At 57.4% G+C, this 17,878-nt stretch overlaps 8 protein-coding genes across 8 annotated transcripts; 4 read left to right on the forward strand and 4 right to left on the reverse strand.

The window, feature by feature from the left end:
- Positions 1-272: 272 nt before the first annotated feature.
- Positions 273-1,148, reverse strand: SPSK_00161 (arsenite methyltransferase; the record flags this gene model as incomplete). The annotated part of the gene is made up of 1 exon (XM_016727141.1): positions 273-1,148. The coding sequence occupies one exon, from the start codon at positions 1,146-1,148 to the stop codon at positions 273-275; it is 876 nt and encodes a 291-aa protein (XP_016586377.1).
- Positions 1,149-1,847: 699 nt separating this feature from the next.
- Positions 1,848-3,200, reverse strand: SPSK_00134 (alpha/beta hydrolase; the record flags this gene model as incomplete). The annotated part of the gene is made up of 1 exon (XM_016727114.1): positions 1,848-3,200. The coding sequence occupies one exon, from the start codon at positions 3,198-3,200 to the stop codon at positions 1,848-1,850; it is 1,353 nt and encodes a 450-aa protein (XP_016586378.1).
- Positions 3,201-4,199: 999 nt separating this feature from the next.
- Positions 4,200-5,882, forward strand: SPSK_00114 (uncharacterized protein; the record flags this gene model as incomplete). Its single annotated transcript, XM_016727094.1, has 2 exons — positions 4,200-4,316; positions 4,389-5,882. The coding sequence occupies 2 exons, from the start codon at positions 4,200-4,202 to the stop codon at positions 5,880-5,882; spliced, it is 1,611 nt and encodes a 536-aa protein (XP_016586379.1).
- Positions 5,883-7,162: 1,280 nt separating this feature from the next.
- Positions 7,163-8,852, reverse strand: SPSK_00113 (uncharacterized protein; the record flags this gene model as incomplete). The annotated part of the gene is made up of 4 exons (XM_016727093.1): positions 7,163-7,882; positions 8,036-8,095; positions 8,172-8,479; positions 8,585-8,852. 4 exons carry the CDS (start codon positions 8,850-8,852, stop codon positions 7,163-7,165), a joined length of 1,356 nt encoding a protein of 451 aa, XP_016586380.1.
- Positions 8,853-11,003: 2,151 nt separating this feature from the next.
- On the forward strand, positions 11,004-11,732 carry SPSK_00169 (glutathione S-transferase; the record flags this gene model as incomplete). The annotated part of the gene is made up of 1 exon (XM_016727149.1): positions 11,004-11,732. The coding sequence occupies one exon, from the start codon at positions 11,004-11,006 to the stop codon at positions 11,730-11,732; it is 729 nt and encodes a 242-aa protein (XP_016586381.1).
- Positions 11,733-12,769: 1,037 nt separating this feature from the next.
- On the forward strand, positions 12,770-13,857 carry SPSK_00148 (alcohol dehydrogenase, propanol-preferring; the record flags this gene model as incomplete). Its single annotated transcript, XM_016727128.1, has 2 exons — positions 12,770-12,793; positions 12,865-13,857. The coding sequence occupies 2 exons, from the start codon at positions 12,770-12,772 to the stop codon at positions 13,855-13,857; spliced, it is 1,017 nt and encodes a 338-aa protein (XP_016586382.1).
- A 597-nt stretch (positions 13,858-14,454) lies between these two features.
- On the forward strand, positions 14,455-15,735 carry SPSK_00138 (uncharacterized protein; the record flags this gene model as incomplete). The annotated part of the gene is made up of 1 exon (XM_016727118.1): positions 14,455-15,735. One exon carries the CDS (start codon positions 14,455-14,457, stop codon positions 15,733-15,735), a length of 1,281 nt encoding a protein of 426 aa, XP_016586383.1.
- Positions 15,736-15,762: 27 nt separating this feature from the next.
- SPSK_00130 (uncharacterized protein) lies at positions 15,763-17,189 on the reverse strand (the record flags this gene model as incomplete). The annotated part of the gene is made up of 2 exons (XM_016727110.1): positions 15,763-17,057; positions 17,126-17,189. The coding sequence occupies 2 exons, from the start codon at positions 17,187-17,189 to the stop codon at positions 15,763-15,765; spliced, it is 1,359 nt and encodes a 452-aa protein (XP_016586384.1).
- Positions 17,190-17,878: the final 689 nt, after the last annotated feature.

The raw sequence follows: 17,878 nt of genomic DNA on the forward strand, positions 1-17,878 counted from the left end.
GGTCCACAACAGCGCATCAATTACAATGTCAAAAGAGGAAGAAAGGGGATGCGGAAGAAGAGACTTGGACGTGATTATGGAAAAGGGGTAAATCCAGGAATGTTAGGGAAGCGTGGTCCACTATCGACGTTCTGGGAAGGTGCATTCGGTTTGAGATGCGCAAAGGAAAGAGCGAACTTCTTTTTTGGCATTTTCACGAAAGGCGCATTCTGGCGATGTTCACTGTTTCCTTTTTCTCTCCGCTCTTTTACAATGATGTATTATTTGTGATTCTACTTCCATCCGAGCGTCTCTGCTTCGGACGACAACAACCACGCATCCTCCGTCGCGGCCCATTCCTCGGCCGCCCGCACCGTCTCCTCAATCTCGTCCTTGCTGATGCCTGCATCGAGCCAGTTCTGGTAGAATTGCCCACCAGGTGTCAACTGACCCTTGGCCCGCCACATCAAACGTGATCGCTGCTCGTGCCCTGAAAATACGCGTGCACCTGCCCCGACCAAAACCTTTCCGCCGTCCGCGTCAAAGCCGGCCGCCCGGAACAGCGCCGGCGTCGCGGCACCGGAATTGTCGTACCCAGGAGGTGCATTTTGCAAGAGGACACGCCGCTGGTACGGCACCCACAGGCGGTCGATGGCGAGTCCGCGAGGGTAAAAGTGCTGGTCACAGCCATCGCGTGAGCCCAGCACTCCGCCCGGCTTGAGGACGCGGCGCATCTCGATGACGGCCTGGCGCGGAAGGTCTGGCGGGGGCAAATGCCCGAGAACTTGGGAACAGTAGACAACATCAAAGGTGTTGTCGGGAAAGGGCAAGCCCTTGAGGACGTCGGCCTGCAAGAAGGAGACGGTGCGGTCGCCGGGCTTGCCCACGGTGCCGTCGTCGGGGTGGAGGGGGATGTTGTTGTCGGTGGCGACCTCGCGGGCCTTTGCCAGGACCTCGGACGCAATGTCGACGCCGACCACGGCACCCTCGAGGGCGTACTTCAGGAAGCCCGTGGTGATGGTGCCGGGACCACAGCCGACGTCGAGAATGTAGTCTGTCGGCTTGATGTAGGGCACGAGGAAGCCAGCGTCCGCCTCAGCTCGGCGGCGTAGGTGCGTGGAGAGTGTGTGCTCGGTGTAACCGTGCGTGTACTTGAACTCTTGGGCCATATTGGACTGGAAGTGTGTTCTTGGACAAGTGAATTTATTGATTTGTGCTGAGAAGTCTAGAAGGGTTTTGGGAGGATGATGGTGCCTGGCGTCTGTGAACTTCGACGAGGCAGCAACTTGGTATTTATGCTCACTGGAAGTGTCTTGCTGAGCTGTTCTATTTGTGGATGCTGTAGTGAGCTTCTCTGTCTTCGGCATTTATGAAGCTTGCAGCTTAAGGGAGCTTTGAAAAACAATTGATAGCTCGGATGGCGCCATTTTGATAGCGGTATTGGGGGACTGCTGCAGGTACAAGTGGCTGCTAGCCCGCCTTACCTCACTCGGACTTTGGCTTAAATACGCGAACCGCCCGCTCCATCATTTAGGACTTGGCAACCGTCTGGTATTTCTAGGACTTACACCGAGTAGGACTGCATCTCGGCCCACGATGTGTCTTTGGAACGCACGTTAAATCTTCCCCAGTCTTGTTTTGAACTGGAGTTTGTTGCAATTGACAAATATGGCAGTCGTTCTTTTATGGGCCGTGTACGATTGTCTGTTGTTATCACGGATGTTGTTGCAAATTTGCATAGGACTCCTTCAATATTATCATATTGATTATTTCTTTATTCGTAACTCAAAAACAAAAACAAATAAATAAATAAATAGAAAAAAAGACACATTCATCAACATTTGAATTTCTAGGACTTTTCCCCTTCGTTACAGACGGTTCACACGGTTGGCAATGACATTGTCAAACCAGTCGTAGATCAGGCCGTTGACGTGGTCCATGGCGCCCACATGGCAGTGGTTCTGCGCCGCGTCCTCTGCCGTCAACCAGTTGTAACTGGCCAGACCCGGACGCAGCGCGTCGCGCACCTTCTCGGGCTGACCGGGGAAGAAGATGTCTTCCGAGGGCGCACCGATCCACACGGGGCACGTCACCTGCTCGGCCAAGCCGCCGTCGAGCGTCATGGGCTCGGTCTTGCGCAGGAATTCACTGACGGTGTCCACGTCAAAACTCCATACGCCCTGCTGCAGACTCCAGACAGTCTCTGTGTCGGCCAGGCCGGAGGCCAGATAGTAATCGAGCTCGGCGTCAAAGGCTGTGTAGTTTCCGGCGTCCCAGAGGTCGCGCACCTGGCCGTCGAGCGCATTGTAGTAGGGCTCAAAGACGCTGTAGAGACCGTCGACGGCAAAGACAGCAGCCAAGCGGTGCTCAAAGGCGGCCGCGCGCACAGCCAGAAAGCCGCCCATGGAGTAGCCAAACAGGCCGAGCTTGCTGCCGTCGACCTCGGGCCGGGCGCCTGACAAAAGGTAGTCGACCACGGGTGTGACGACCGTCTCCCACTCGGTGATGAAACCCAGGTTCTGCTCGCGGCGGACCGTCGGCTGGCCGGGGCCCTCGTAGGTGATGACATTGTAGCCGCGAGCGAGCGCGTCAAAACCGGTAGCATGCAACATCTCTTCCTGTGCACCGTCGTAGCCGTTGCCAAGAATGACGGTGGGGCGAGGATCGGTGGCGCTGGCTCCCTCGGCGCGGTAGTAGATACAGGGGATCGAAAAGTTGCCGCTGGCTGCCTTTAGCGTGATGCGCTCTCCGGGGATGGCCAGCAGGGCAATGGCACTGTTGAAGGCCGCTGTCTGGTTGGCCCAGAATGTCGCCAGCCGCGGGTCCGAGCCGTTGCCGTGCAGATAAAAGTCGGCGGACCGGAAATAGGTCGAGGCACGGAAGAATGCGTTTCGTGCAGTGACCGGGTCCAAGGTGGCATTGATGGCCTGGGCTTGTGCATAGACATGGTTGGCGAGCTTGTTAAAGGCGCCCGAGAAGCTCTCGAGATCTTTGGGGACGATGCTGCCGGCGGCCTGCAAGACCTCGCCAGTGTCGGCACCGAACGAGCGCGACAGACTGGCTGTGCGGAGCAGCTCGTAGGAGAAGGAGGAGTCGCTGCTGAGTGGAAGTTGTGTTGCATTATTCGTAGTGTTGGAGGCTGCAGTGTGCGGGATCGCGGCGCCCGATGCGGAAACTGCCAGGGCAGCCACAAACAAGCCTTTGATTAGTGAAGGGGCCATTGTGAATATTATGATGTGCTGCGTTGGAAGCAGAAAGAAGCAGGTGGTCAAAAGATTTGAGATCTTGTCAAGTTTGCAATGCAGCAGAAAGTCAAAGGTAGAAGATGAAAAGAGAAGACGAACGAGGATGATGAGATGGGCAACGAAATGGGATAGAGTCGAGAAGAGTGGATGTATTTATATTCGTCTCGAACCATATATCACGACGGTTACTTTTTGTTCTTCCTGACCTTCTTTCGCCCCTTATGGCTGAAATAGGAAAAAAGACAAATCAAGCCATGGTGACTGTGGGGACGACCATCACGAACAGACACAGCCTTGCCGCTCACGGCCTTACCGAGAGATACTTTGTGGGACACTCAGAGAACAAACAAGGCTGACGAGCATCAAAAGAAAACATGTACGTTTCTCCGTTCACTGTCTGATGTGGTCCGAGTGTCTTCCTAAAGAAGAAATCCCTGGAAGAATTCATTGGACCCGAGGCGATGATCAGAGCAAATCTGGACAGGCAGTGCCGGTACTTACTTGTGTGCACAGAAGTGGAGTCACTGATCGACAGCGCAGACATTCATAAGCGTCGTCTATCCGTGTCATGATTTTTATTTCTTGTCAACGTTCTCAAAGTCCTCGTTTTGCTGGTCGTATCCGCCGATTGATGTCGGTCGAAGTTGGTCGTCGTCGATGCTGACAGAAAGGACAACAGATTCAGGGCGGAGTTGTAGTGTACAGCCGATAATCCCAGCCCAACAGAAAGTGGGATCCACACTATGAAAAGATGGCCCGAGCGTCTTCCCAATTAGGCAAGAGATTTACAGCTCCAAGCTTTGCCCTGTAGGGCAGGCGCGCAGCATGCTTCTTGTCGTGAGAATCGACAAAGCCACAGAACAGGCAGGAGCACCCGGCGCTTCATGTTGCCCGCCTCCCCAAGCAAATCTTCTCGTTGCTACATCCAGGAGATACTTTCTGTTCAAACGGTGGACAACGAGTCGACAACACGCCATGGTCAACACTCGACCCACACTCGTCTCGCATTCGGAAAGCCACAATGGCCAGCAACGCTCGACAGCCTCCACCGCAAGCGTGCCGCACATGCCGAGCGGGCAGGATCAAGGTGAGGTCAATGGTGTTGCAAAGAACAGAATATGGACTCTTGGTAAATGTGGGTTGCTGACTCTTCCTCTCATCTAGTGTGACTTTGTCAAGCCTGTCTGCACGCCTTGCAATCAGTCAAGGAGGCCATGTACTGGCACTGGGCGGGCGTTGGTCTTCAAGACGACCACCATAGCTACAAACGGGCAGCCAACAACATCTACGAGCACATTTGGTGCAGCAGCGCCTTTGGTCACGCAATCCAGGGCCGCCGCGCAACTCGACACTGTCGCCGAACATGAGCGGCACATTGGCTTTTTCTGGACCGCCTACCTCCCAAACGGTGAGCCGTTTCCCGACGAAGCTAGTCGCTACACAACCTGCGGCTGGACACGCATCGTACGAGAAATGTGCGAGAGCCAGGTGACTACAACCGAGACCGATAGCACGACAGACCTCGTCCGCCTCGCCGTCGTGGCCAACGGCCTCTGCATGCTGGGCAGCCAACACCGCGATACACGCATGGTCGACGACGGCCACCAGGTTTATGGGCGTGCGCTGCAGAAAATGCGTGCGGCACTACAGCGGTTTGAGTCCACCGAGACCAAGAAGCTTGCGCTCCTGCTGACCTCGCGCCTGCTGACCATGTTCACCCTTCTCTTTGGGCGGGATGTGACGGACCGTGGGCCGCCTTCAGCTGCGCAGGGCGAGGCTTGGGTCGGACTCAACGCCGGCGAGATGGCACTGCTGCTGTCGAGCCGTCCCGAGGCATATCAGACGGGCGATGCACACCAGGTCTTTGTGGACACACGACTGCATCTCTTCCTGCCATACCTCATGTCCAAGTCGCGGACTAGTCTAAGCCGGCCCGACTGGATGACGGTGCCGTGGGCGGTGATCCCCAAGACACCGCTGGACCGCCTGATCGATCACATTGGGCACATTCCAGCGCTGGCCGAGGACCTGACTGCGATCAACAGCAACGAGACTCTATCCGAGAAAGACAAACGCATCGCCAAGCATGGACTGCGTCCCCGGTACAGTGCCTTTGTCGGCGAAATGAAGGATTGGTTCGACGATGTCGTGCCAGGTTTCGGGATCGAGGAGCTGCTGGCCATCGGCAAGACGAAGAAGAGGAAACGGGCGTCGGAAGGCTCTTCCTCCGTCCTCGAGCTCGCCAAGGCGCACACACTCGTGCTCTTCTGGGCCACTTGTCTGCTCTTTCGGGGTGGTCTTCTGCAGGTCCTAAACGAAGACGGCGACATCCCGCCGGAATTCGTCAACATGCGCGCCATTCGCTACAACATGCTCAAAATCATGTCGAGCGTTTTCTTTTCGCCGAACTCGAAATTGACGGCTAGCTGGTACAGTATCAACATTGCTCTCTTTCCGCTCCGAATTGTCATGGGCACAGTCGGCCGCAACGACAGTGACGACGGCGACAATGGCCACGGCGACATTGACACATGCCCGCTGTCGCCAGCCGAAATTGAACTTATGGCGGGCATCTCAAAAGAATGCAAGGCGCGTGGTGTCGCGAGTTTTCTCAACAGTATGGGCCAGTACTTGTCGGAAGGCGACGCAAAGGAGTGATGATCACGGAGCTGAGAGACATGAACACACGACACACGAACAAGAGCTCGCTCATTGGCACCTGTCGTCACTTTATGGGGCCTTTGCATATTTCAACTTGGGCGCTGCGTGCATACTACAAACGCCAACAAACTTAACAAAACCCTGCACAATATCCACTGAGCTATGAGGTGACAGCACCGAGCACCGCGCGGGATGCGTTTTCGCGAGGTGGTGCGCAGGATCAACCAGCACGGAAAGCTGTGAAAAGCAACTTCGCCAAATCTGAGTGCATAGTGCGGTTAACTACGCCGAAAGCGGCATCGACCTCGATGCAACAGCGCCGATGGCGTGATTGACTAGCGACGCACCTCATTAAAACCCCACGAATTTGGGGGGGCATTTGCGGGCGTGGGCCGCCCTGGACCGTCCTGGGCCGCATTGCAAACCGAACCGTGGACCCTCTTCCACACATTTCTATTGGACCCTGACTTGACGTGAGCGGACGGCCAGTCGTCAGTGCGTCCAAGGATGCCTTTCAAAATACAGTCATTTTACTGCTCACACCCGAGAAATGGAATGGCTGGCGGGAAGCAGCTCTTTTTGGGCAATTGACCCAGCGCAAGGAACAAAGGAAATAGAAATAAAATAAAAAGAGAAAGAGAAAACGGCAAAACGAGACAACAGACGACCTCAAAAAGCGGACTAGACGAGACGTGGAGGTCTGCAAGGTCTAGGCGTGGAGAGAGCTCTTTCAGCCAGCATTTTGCCGTCTTTTTTTCCTTGCGCGAAGCTCCTCTCGGTCTGATTATTTCCCCTGGCCTGTTACATTGTCCTGCCATTCGGTCATACAGCTCACGTCTTACGTCTTTCTTCGCTGTCGACCTTGCTCGGTTCCTCTTCATCTCTTCCCGACCAAAAGCTTCTTTCTTCTGCATTTACAGTTTTGTCGTTCGTTGTGCGGCACGCGCCCTGTGTGCTTCTTTGATACCCCGTTCCCAACTCCATCCTCCCAGTTGCTTCCTCTCGGTTCTTTGTACTACTTGTTTTTTCTGTAGCCTTATTGGCCTTCCATGCCCTTACATTACACGTTCAACATGTCGAAAATCTACGAGATCGACCCCGAGGCCGACACGCTTGTTGTTGTGCACCCTCTGGCCGAGTCCTTTGCGCCGTGGCCCGAGCACGACAACAAAAGCACGACGATCCCGACCCAGCACCTGACCAACGGCTACCGTAATGGTGCTGTTGTGCCCGTACCTGCGCCTGCTGGTGTGCGCATCAAAGTCTCGTCCAAGCATCTAAGCCTGGCGTCGCCGCGTTTCCGCGACATCCTTGCCCAGAAGACGGCTGCGGCCGCGAACACCAATGGCAGCGGGAAGCAGTCCAACGGCGTTACGACGCCGCCGGCCAGCCCGAACTCGCTGTGGCGCAAGCAAGCGGCCACTACCACCGCCACCGACGAGTCGGACGGCCGCATCCATATTGTTCTTGACGGCCTCGACGCCGACGCCACGACGACTGTGCTGAACATTGTGCACGGCCGCGGCGGCAAGGACCGTGTGCCCAAGACTGTCTCGTTGGAGGCGCTGGCACGCATTGCCGTGGTGGTCGACAAGCTCAAGCTGCAGGACGCTGTTGAGATTTATGCCGACCGCTGGGTCGACGAGCTCCACAGCAAGAGCGCACCGTCCAGCAAGGACAGCAGCCGCGACCTGGTGTTCTGGATCTACGTTGCCTACGTCTTCCAGCGCGACAGAATCTTCAAGGAGGCCACCAAGATCGCCGCCGCGCAGCTCACGGGCCCGCTGCCCACGCTGCCCAACCTGCCCCTGCGCGCCAAGATCGCCCACGACATTGATACCCAGCGCCAGGCGGTTATTGGCCAAGCGCTCGACATTCTCGAGACGGCCGTCGACAAGCTCGTGCAGGGCGATCTGGACCAGGATGAGGAGACCACGGCGACGGACGGCAAAGACAACAACTCCGACACGTTCTTGCTGGGCACACTGCTGCGTACGCTGCACCGTCACAAGCTCATCTGGCCTCGCCCCCCCTCGCCGTATGCCGGCGTATCGATTGCGGCCATCAGTCACGTGGCACACGACGTGCAGACGCGGGCGTGGCGGACGGCGTTCCGGATCGGCGACTCAACCCGCAACAACCGCACAAACAACCAGCTGCTCCTGACGCCGCAGCTCGACAACCTGCGCGCGGGCGTGGTCGGCCTGGCGCTAAAAAGCGACCTCGGCTACAACCTATATTAGTGGGCGAGACAATGAGGACGGTGGCGACGGCGACGAGGCAAACAACGGCCGGGAGAGCAGTGGAGTGGTCGTCGTCGTGCACCGAGAGCGGGAGCGAGCATTCGAAGGCTCTGAGCCCGGACTGGAGGTGATCAAGCAGGACGACAGAGACGTTGAAGGGGCGGCGAATATTGCAGCCGAACTGGCCACAGAACTGGCTACAGACGATGACAATAGTACCGGCGGTGAAACTGAACACGCTGACGGTGATGACATGGACAGTGGCGACGTCAATGACGGTGCCAACTGTGACGAGATCGGTGTGGTAGATGCGACCGACGAGGTCAATGAGCGCAACGAAGACGTGGACGACTACGTCTCAGAGGCAGATTCAGAAGCTGATGTGACGCTGGTGGACGACGGCAGCTTTGAGCAGCGGCAGGTGCAGCCGCTGTATGAAATGCCGTCAGATGCGACCGACAAGCGGCGGCTGGTGGAGCCATTGGGGGGAGACGAGCTGCTCTTGCCATGCGAGACGGCTCACGACACGGTCGTGCTGCCGGCGCGCATGGTCCTTGACTCGAAGCTCGACACGACTCTGGACCGCGTTCTGGTGTCGCTGAGTCTGTGCGCAAGTTTGGCGGTGATGGAGTGGGTGCCGCAGCTGCTGCACCCCGGATCGATGAAGCATTGGGGCCGGTGGATGGCGGTGCTCCTTTTGCTGGTTTGGATACCGGCTGTACATTAGGCGGGCACGAAAGGAGGGACGTGTGAAGTGTGCGTGGAGGGATAAACAGACGAGGAAAAAGCACAGACGCTCACTTTTTTGATCTCATTTGTCCGAGTTTTTTACATATTTGCTTTGCTCCTGGAAAAGATCGTTTGCACTGCTTTGTTTTGTTTTGGTCTTGTTCTTTTTTGTTGTTGTTTTCTGGATATTCCCTGTTTCATATCATTTTGCGCAACATTTTATTTTACGTTTTTCAATTTCAAGCAACCTGATCGACAACAAAAAGCAATATTCTTTTTATCTCAAGCAACATCTTCAGGCTCAGCAAATACTATTTATTTCGAAAACAAGTCTTTTTCGCTGCTGTGACGTACCGGCGCAACGACTTCCGATTCGTTCCATGAGCCGATGCTTCTCCGCATTACAAAGGGAACGCTTTGTGGACATTTCGCCGACGCGTGTTCCGTCCCAACCATGGGTTTTGTTTTACGGGTTCTGTTTCTCCTATTCGCATGAGTCGTCGAATACGTGTTTCTGGTAATACACCACTTCGACAGGGGCGACACGGGAGGACAGCGGCTTGACTTTGCCGAGGCAACTCTTTCTGTCATCCACGTCTCGTTATCCTGACTGCTACTACTCACGTCGGGAATTTCGAACAGACTCAAATCAGTCTCCTTTGAGGACTGTTGTCTCCGCGCTACCCGGAAACAAAGCTTCGCTTCTACGCAGTAACTATGTGTTAACCGTTCCCACCTGCCACACTAAATTTGGTCAAGAAAGCCTCACCTCCAGGAACCTGACATCCGCCGTCCGCGGCGGGGGGGAGGGGGGGTATCCCGACAGTTCCAATACTAACACCCCAAAGGGACAAAACAGGACTGAGAGAACCCTTACAAAGCAGAGACCATTTCGTCCATGTCCCTAGAAGCATAGTATTAAATTGGACCAAAAAAAAATAAGAATAAAATAAAAAAAATCGTTCAAACAAGGAGACGAAATGAGTAAGCACTTTCAGATTTTCAGAAAGCTTTAAGTCGTAACCCTCTCCCCGGGGACTTCTCATTAATAAAACAGTTGAAGGTCGGGCAAGAACCCCCATAAGGCTGGGGAGACAGCGAGGGAAAGCTGTTCCCGATAAAACTGCCACCAGCTGGAAAGGGCACTACTGTGTACACGGCAGAGTTCCACATTTTGTCGTCCATTAGAACACCAATTGCATCGTTGCTTCGAGGTCGGTCATTGTTTGATCTAAAGGGTAAATTGTGCAACATTTTCCACCAGATTGTATCTCGTTCCAACCTCCGTGTCCAGCCTGGCGAGAAACGTCCGTAACCTGGAGTCCGCGGCACGTCACACACTCTGGGGTTTTGATTATCAATCAGAAAGCAGCGCGTGGCACAGCTGTGGCATGTATTCCGTGGGCGATGGCCGAATCGGGATGGATTTCGCAATTGATGGTGTAGATGTGCACAATCTCCCACCTACCTGTTATGCAGCAACTTTAGTACACCTTGCCGGCGACGGTTCCGAGCCAGGCGCATGCGGTACCTTGGTCGCGCCTGCCTTGCTCTGTAAAATGAAAAGACGTCCAAATCATAACCAACGGAACAGGAAAGAACACCCCCAAAACTAATTCCGTGCGATGGCGCCTTTCCGTTTCTTGCACACCAGGGTGCCCATGGCGTCGATGGCCCCTTCCCACATCCACTCTGCGGCGAGCTAGCAATGACGAAATCAAGGCGACCAACGGCCAGGAGCGAGAGGACACTGCGCGGTCACTCGTGCACCCGCCGGCGTGATATTTCAACGCATTGGTCTCGCTTTGAACACCCACACCTCGCGGAAGACGGCTGACAAAACGTCCCGGTTTCCGTTGGCTTTCGACACAGCTTTGTTTGTTGCAGCCCCCCTTCGGAGTCGTCCATGTGCAGTACATTGCCCTGACCCTTTCCGCTGCGTGTATATAAATGGAGGGACCCCCAGGAAGCATGCCTCCTTGAGCTCGTTCTTCTTTTCCTTGGTGTCAAATCTGAATTCCGTCTCCGTACTCCCGACAATCTTGCCCACACAAGTCTGCAAGCTCTCTCGTATTGCAGCTTCTCCTAGCTATCTCTTACAATACAACACTACACCCCATCACAGCGCACACGACAGTCGCCCACCATGGCCGACAAGCTCACCTTCTACACCAACCACCGCTGCCCCTGGGCCCACCGCGCGCACATTGCCCTGGCCGAGCTCGGCATTCCCTTTGAGGAGGTCATCATCGACCTCGACCGCCCGCGCGACCCCTGGTACCTGGAGGTGAACCCGCGCGGCCTCGTGCCGTCGATCAAGTACGGCGACGAGATCATTACCGAGTCGGCTGTTGTCGCGCAGTTCCTGGCCGACCTGCACCCGGACAAGGCGCCCCTGGTCCCGACGTCGACGGCCGCCGGTGGACCCCTGGCGCGGGCCCGCATTGCCTTTTTCGTGGATACCTATTTTACCAAGGTGCACTCCCACGTCATCAAGCTGGGGCAGGCCAAGACCGCGGACGAGCAGGCGGCGGCAGGCGATGCCATTGTGGCGGCAGCCGTCAAGGAGCTGGAGCCGCTGCTGGCGGGCGGCGCCAAGTCGGCATCGACGCCGGCGGCGAAGCCCTTCTTTGGCGGCAGCGAGCGCCTGACGCTGGCCGAGGTGCTGACGGGGTCCTTTGTGCTGCGGCTGGTGCGGCTGTCCAAGCTGGGCGTGTACCCGTCCAACGTGCCGGCGGCGGCGGCCGAGAAGGCGCCGGCCTTCTGGGCGTGGGCCGAGGCCGTGGCGGCGCACCCGAGCGTGACAGGCATCTTTGACGAGAAGGTGGTGGCGGCCAGCACCAAGGCGCGTCTGGACAAGCAGCGGGCGGCATGAATCCGTGGCAGCAGGATGTGAGGCTGTGTGTTTGGAACGGTTTGCATCACCCGCAGAGGATGGGGGCAGATATGATGAGAATGACGAAACATGAATACAAAATGCGCATACTTCATCCCTCACCATGCACTGTGCATCCAGGAATCGGGCGGCGACGGCGTGAACGTGTCCATCTTGGACGCCATCGCGATATATGGAGGAGGGAGGGGAGGGGAAGAAACAGACATATATCCGTGCTCGTTGAAATAAACTCTTTGTTTATGCATCCCGTCAGCGGCACTTGCCGACGGTCAGCATGAAGGGCGGGGCAGACTAAATGCAGCATCGCGGTGAGACGCTTGGGTATTTTATTTAAAAGTCCCGTCTTATGTCTGACAGGCGTATTTTCATTGGCCATTTTGAATTTTATGTCTTTATTCTGTATGTCGCATGTTCTTGGCAAGAATATGCTCTTGGCAGGAATATGCGTTGGGCAAAAGAGCTGGGCTGTGGAAAGGAGGCCGTATCCGCAACGAAAGTCGTGTTTGAATTTGCATCAAAATTATTTTGTATTTATTTTTCAGTGTCATTCTCATTTCTATTTCCCCCATCTTTTCTTCTTTTCGTCGACGACGATATGGTCTTCGCGTGCCGCAGACCTGAGGTTGCCTACCCCAGTCTGATTCACCACCCGAAACGATGACTCGTAGACTGACTCGTCTAGCTCGTCGCCGCCTTGCATCGTCTCTTGGTCTCCGCATCTCCCACACGCCACGCACCGCTACTTGCGCGAATCGTCTCCGACTTTATGGCGTCTGACGTCGCCGGTAAACCACATCCGCGCCCACATGACGCGGGGCTCCTCGTCGTGGGGAGCAGCTCATGAGATCCCGGGTAGACGATATAACAGATGAAAGACGAGCGAGTTCGAGTCGTCGTTCAAGTCGATCTCGTAAAGTAGAAGCACAGCCGTTATTTCTGCCGTTCGATCCGACAGATGTCGTGCTACGACACCATTTAACACTACCACTCCCAACCTCATCGCTACAACCATTATCATGAAAGCCGGCCAGTGGAACGGGGTACGTTTCCTCTCCTTGGCGTTGCAACAAAAATGCGAGTGCAGAGCTGACATACCCCCACTTCCCTCCAGGCGACAAAGTCCATCGAGCTCAACAACGTGCCCGTCCCCGAGCCTGCGGAGGGCCAGTTCCTCATCAGGATGCACTCGGCATCCCTGTGCCACTCGGACCTGATGCCCGAGGGCCGCCCGGACGCGCCGACCACAATGGGCCACGAGGGCGTCGGCTTCGTCGAGGCGATCCACCCGTCCGCCGAGGGGAAAGGCTTTGTTGTGGGCGACGCCGTGGGCTTTCTGCCGTTCCTGGACGCCTGTTTTGCGTGCGACGCGTGCCACGTGCACAACCTCCGCTGCGAGCAGGGGACGACCAAGCTGCAAGGGTGGACGTCGGACGGCTTCTTCGCCGAGTATGTGGCGGTGAGCTGGCAGAATTGCGCCAAGATCCCGCCGCAGCTGGACATGGCGCGGGCGGCGCCGCTGTTTTGCGCGGGCGTGACGGCCTTCCACGCCGTCACGGGCTGCGCGCTGGCGCCGGGCGAGTGGCTGGCCGTTGTCGGCTGCGGCGGCCTCGGCCAGTACGCGACGCAGTTTGCCAAGGCCATGGGCTACAAGGTGGTGGGCGTGGACATCCAAGACGACGTGCTGGCGGCCGTCACGGCGCTGGGCGCAGACGCTGTCATCAACACGCGGACCACGACGGCGGCCAATGTCGACGAAGCCATCCATGCGCTCACGGCCAAGGGCGTGCACGCCGCGGCCGTGTTCTCGGCCGCCACGGCCGCCTACGAGACGGCCATCACGCTGCTGCGCCCCGGTGGCCTGCTCATGGTGGTGGGCATCACGGACACGCCGCTGCCCGTCACCGCCATGGACCTGTGCACGGGTCGGTATCGCCTCAAGGCCAAAAACACGGGCACGGCTCGCCGCATGCCGCCCGTGCTGGCCTTTGCCGCTCACCACCGCATCCAGCCGGCTGTCGACTTCCGCACGCTCGAGGACCTGCCGTCCATGGTCGAGGCCATGCACCAGGGCCAAGCCACGCGCAGGCAGGTGGTGCTGTTTTAAGTGTTGGTGAATGACGAATGGGGGTGTAATGCCCCTTACGACGCTCTTTTGATCGAGGCCCCAACGGCAGCTGCATTACCTCTGTCTCGAACAAGAGCTTTCTTCATGATGCTGCTGAATGTATCTTTTAGGAGGATATCTGAACAATTGATTGGCATTCCACGACTCTGTAAAGGCCGTCCATCTTCCGATTATACGAACTAGACCACTACCACTACGCCAACTGACAAAATAGAGAGCCCTCTAACAACAAGGCTAGATAGCATGCCTGCAGTACCGTAGTCCAGCACCTTTGTTTCTGTTTTGCCTTGGGCGGCTCGTGCAATGCACCCGATCTGGTTAGCCGCAGTTTTTTGCCCGACGCCGCCCCGTTGTGACCGTGGACCTCAGAGAATAGCACAGCTCGTGCAATGACCCAAATGGGGACTAGTGTCATATGAGCCTGTAAGTCGAGCCGATGTCAGAGGCTTCAGGACATCCAAGCGGAAGATAAAAGGAGACGAGATGCGCCTCATTGAAGAGGATTTCAATGTCTTTTAACATTCAATGGATTTTAGTTTGCATTCTGCTCAATCGCATCTACCCACGACTGCCACCATGGGCCAGCTCGAACTGTACGATGCGCCGCCGCCTTACGGCAGCAACATATCCACGTACCCAACTTCCCCTGCTCCATACGACATGCCTTCCGCGTCTCCCACCCCAGCACAAGTTCAGGCCGACGACCAGGAGGTCGATGAGCTCGCGGCGCACTACCGCCAATACATCCCGTCGGTCCCTGGTGGTGGTGGCGGTTTTGGCGCAGCGTCGTCAGCATTGTCCCCGCCCGCTGGCCTGGCACGTCCCATCCTCATCCCACAGGCGTATGCCGCTGGTTTCACGCAGCCGCCGGCGCCTTTTTTGCGCGCCTACCCGCCGGTTCTCGGTGATGCCGGAATGAACATTCCGCCCGCCCTCTTTGTCGCCATGATCGACGCCCTCAATCTGTGCATGGCCCCGCCCCCACCGCTTCAGGCCCTCAACCTCGTCGGCCAGGGTGTCGGGTTCGTGCCGAGCCACATTGCCCAGGGCGTGTCGGCGGGACTGGGCGTCGTGGCCGGTGTGGGCGTGGCGGCGGCGCGCATCACCCAGCTCAAAAAGTTCCTGGCGCGTGTCAACGCGGACGTATTCGCACCGCGAGGGCTGGTGATGGAGGTCGTCAAGGACGAGGCGGCGCTGCGCATGGTGGGCGTCTCGCCGTCGATGCTGCCGCCCGTCCTGCCACAACAAGCGCGTGGTGTGGCCGGCACCGGACCCGGTGTTGCCCCCCTCAATGCTCTTGTCCACACTCGCCTGACGCAACTGGCCCCGCACACGTCTCCCCTCTCATTTCATGTGCCGCCCGCAGCCGTGCCGACAAGCCTGATGGACCGCATCACGGCGCGCCAAAAAGCGTCTCGCCTGGCCAAGGATGCCAGGCGTGCGGAGAAGCAGCAGCAAATGCGCGACAGAAAGATGCGCAAAATGGAGGGACGGATGGATCGACAGTCGTTGGCGGCGTCGTCGGATAGTGGCGACAGTTCGAGTGCCTTTTCATCCTACTCTGAAGGCGCCGCGGCGATCCATGCCAAGGCCGACAGCAGGCGGCAGATGGCAGAGCAACAGGGCGACTGGAAGGCGGTGGCCAAGATTGAAAAGAAGCGGGCCAAGGAGATGGAGGACTTTGACAAGAAGCAACGGAAACACGGGGGCAAACACCACGACAGACACCAAGACAAACAACAGAGAAAGTATGACAAAGACATGCACAAGATGGACAAGAAGGACCAGAAGCAGGGGGAAAAGGATCAGAAGACGATGGGAAAGCTGCAATGGATCGTGATTCGGAATCGCCAGTAGTCATTGTAGGGAATATAAACATAGATGTCAAGGCAATGTTGTCACGTCACTGCCAGGCGAAGCACTGCCCGTCACACGTCCACTCTCGAGATACCACGTGCGTGGACGGCCAATCTCAAAGCCATGCGTCTCGACAATAACGCGCTGCATGGCTGTCTCGGCCCACACAGCCTCGTCGGCGCCCGGCGGAAGGTGTCGGGCGGCCACGTGCAACGGAAAGATGAAGAGAAAGGCGCCGGTGCTCGAGGGGTTGCGATCAAACGATGCCTTGGCCAGACGGCAAATGTCGGACGCCACGGACCTGCGCGCAGCCTCGGCATCCATCGGAGCCTGACCCGCCACGATCGAAACGTGAAAGGCGTCGCAGACAGGGGTCAGACACAGCAAAATAGCATGGTGCAGGGCCAGCATCGACAGGTCGGCGTGGCTCGCGGATGAAGCCCGGGGTGGCAGTTGCCGTTGTTGCCGCCACGCCGACAGTGCCAAAAGAAGATGCTCGACGCGGCGACGCAGGCCGGCGCCGCTCTGTGGCGTGGCGTCGGGTGCCTGCGTTTGCGCAGCGCCACCCAAGTCGTGCAGGATGCCAGGCACCTCGGCAAACAGGTCCATGAGTTCGCCTTCTGGACTCGTGTCCTGTGCGACGGCTCGCCATGCAGGCTGCGCCAGATAACAGGGCCGCCGCCGCAGCAGGGCGCTGATCACAATCGCAAACCGGCAGTGCAGAAACAGCTCGCGGCCGAACCCCGCCTGCATGTGCTGCGCCGGCCCCCGTCGCTCGATCAAGTGTGCCAGGCCATCGTAGTGCGCCAGCCAGCCCGTCGTCTCGGTCAGCGCCACGTTCTCGACCAGGCCCAGGCACAGCGCGCTGGCCAAGGTCTCGACGTCCCGCACGGCCACAGGGTCGGCCACGGCGGTGCGCAGCCGCCCCAGCGACCGCACATAGGCGCGCACGCCCGCCCCAAAGACGCGCGTGTCGCGGTGCACCTTGCCAAAGTAGACGGCCGCGAGGGCACGCAGGGCGTCTTTGTGCAGGGGCACCACGGCGGTCGAGGACGACTCGTAGTTGGCCATGGACGCCAGAATGTGCGGGGACGCAGGACCGCTGACGCGGGGCAGCAGGCGCGCGACGAGGTGGGTGTGGAGGACCGTGTCTTCGTCGGGCTGGAGAGACATGGGCACCAACGTGGGCACCAACGTGTTCGCAGTCACCTGGTCTTCGCGCCGGAATCGCGCCGTCTCGTCCACAAAGTTGGCGTGCAGAGCATAGCCACGGCACTGCAAGCCAGCCTTGTGGCACCGCTGACAATGTGGACGGCCTTCGTCTGCGGCCGTTAGTCATCTAGTCCCATCATCACCTACCGTCGAGCCACTTGCACGAGTCGTGACATACCGCATTTGAGACGGCGGCCGCGACAGGTACCGCACCCTTTGCTGCGGCCACCACGGTTGACCATGTCGCCTTCTTACGGTGGGTATTGGAGCGCGTGCGGCATTGCAAAAGCGTGGACAAGACCCGCCATCGGGACGTAGACAGTCGCTGATGTAGATGGTGATGTTGTAAGGGCAAAGAAGCAACGCGCATCCATAAGAAATAATGTTAGCCACAGAGTAAGACGCAGAGAGACCTGTAAAGTGAAGGTAGAACGGATGGCAGGAGCAGACGACACAGGGCGGTCAGAATGGGCAGAATATTGCCCTGTAATTCGACGCCCGAAGGTGCGGGCCCACTTTACCACTTCCGCTTATTGGCCTATTGGCCAGTAAAGGCTTCGCAAATCGTTTGCCAGGTCCCTGTCCCAAAACGGCAATTACAAAACACATTGACCTACGGACTATGGACTCGAAAGCAGAAGAGCGCATCCAAATCAGCGTGCTCGGTGCTCGCAACTGATCCTGGAGCCTTCTAATATTTTATCTGCGCCAGTCGTGTCAGATTCCCTCCTGTGGACGCTGCAGCCATGTGTCATGCGTTCACCAGGCGCTGAAGTAAGCCTGCCACTGTGCGCATAACAAGACATCACCAACCAACACAAGCCTGGCTGATGACTACGGGAATGGCCTTTGAGAGGAGTAGAAGCCCTTGCCAATTACACAGTTTGTTAGCTGGCCCTTGAATGTCATTAGGGCACCGCCCAATAGGCGC

Source organism: Sporothrix schenckii (assembly GCF_000961545.1).
Source record: "Sporothrix schenckii 1099-18 chromosome Unknown Cont46, whole genome shotgun sequence".
NCBI lineage: Eukaryota > Fungi > Ascomycota > Sordariomycetes > Ophiostomatales > Ophiostomataceae > Sporothrix > Sporothrix schenckii.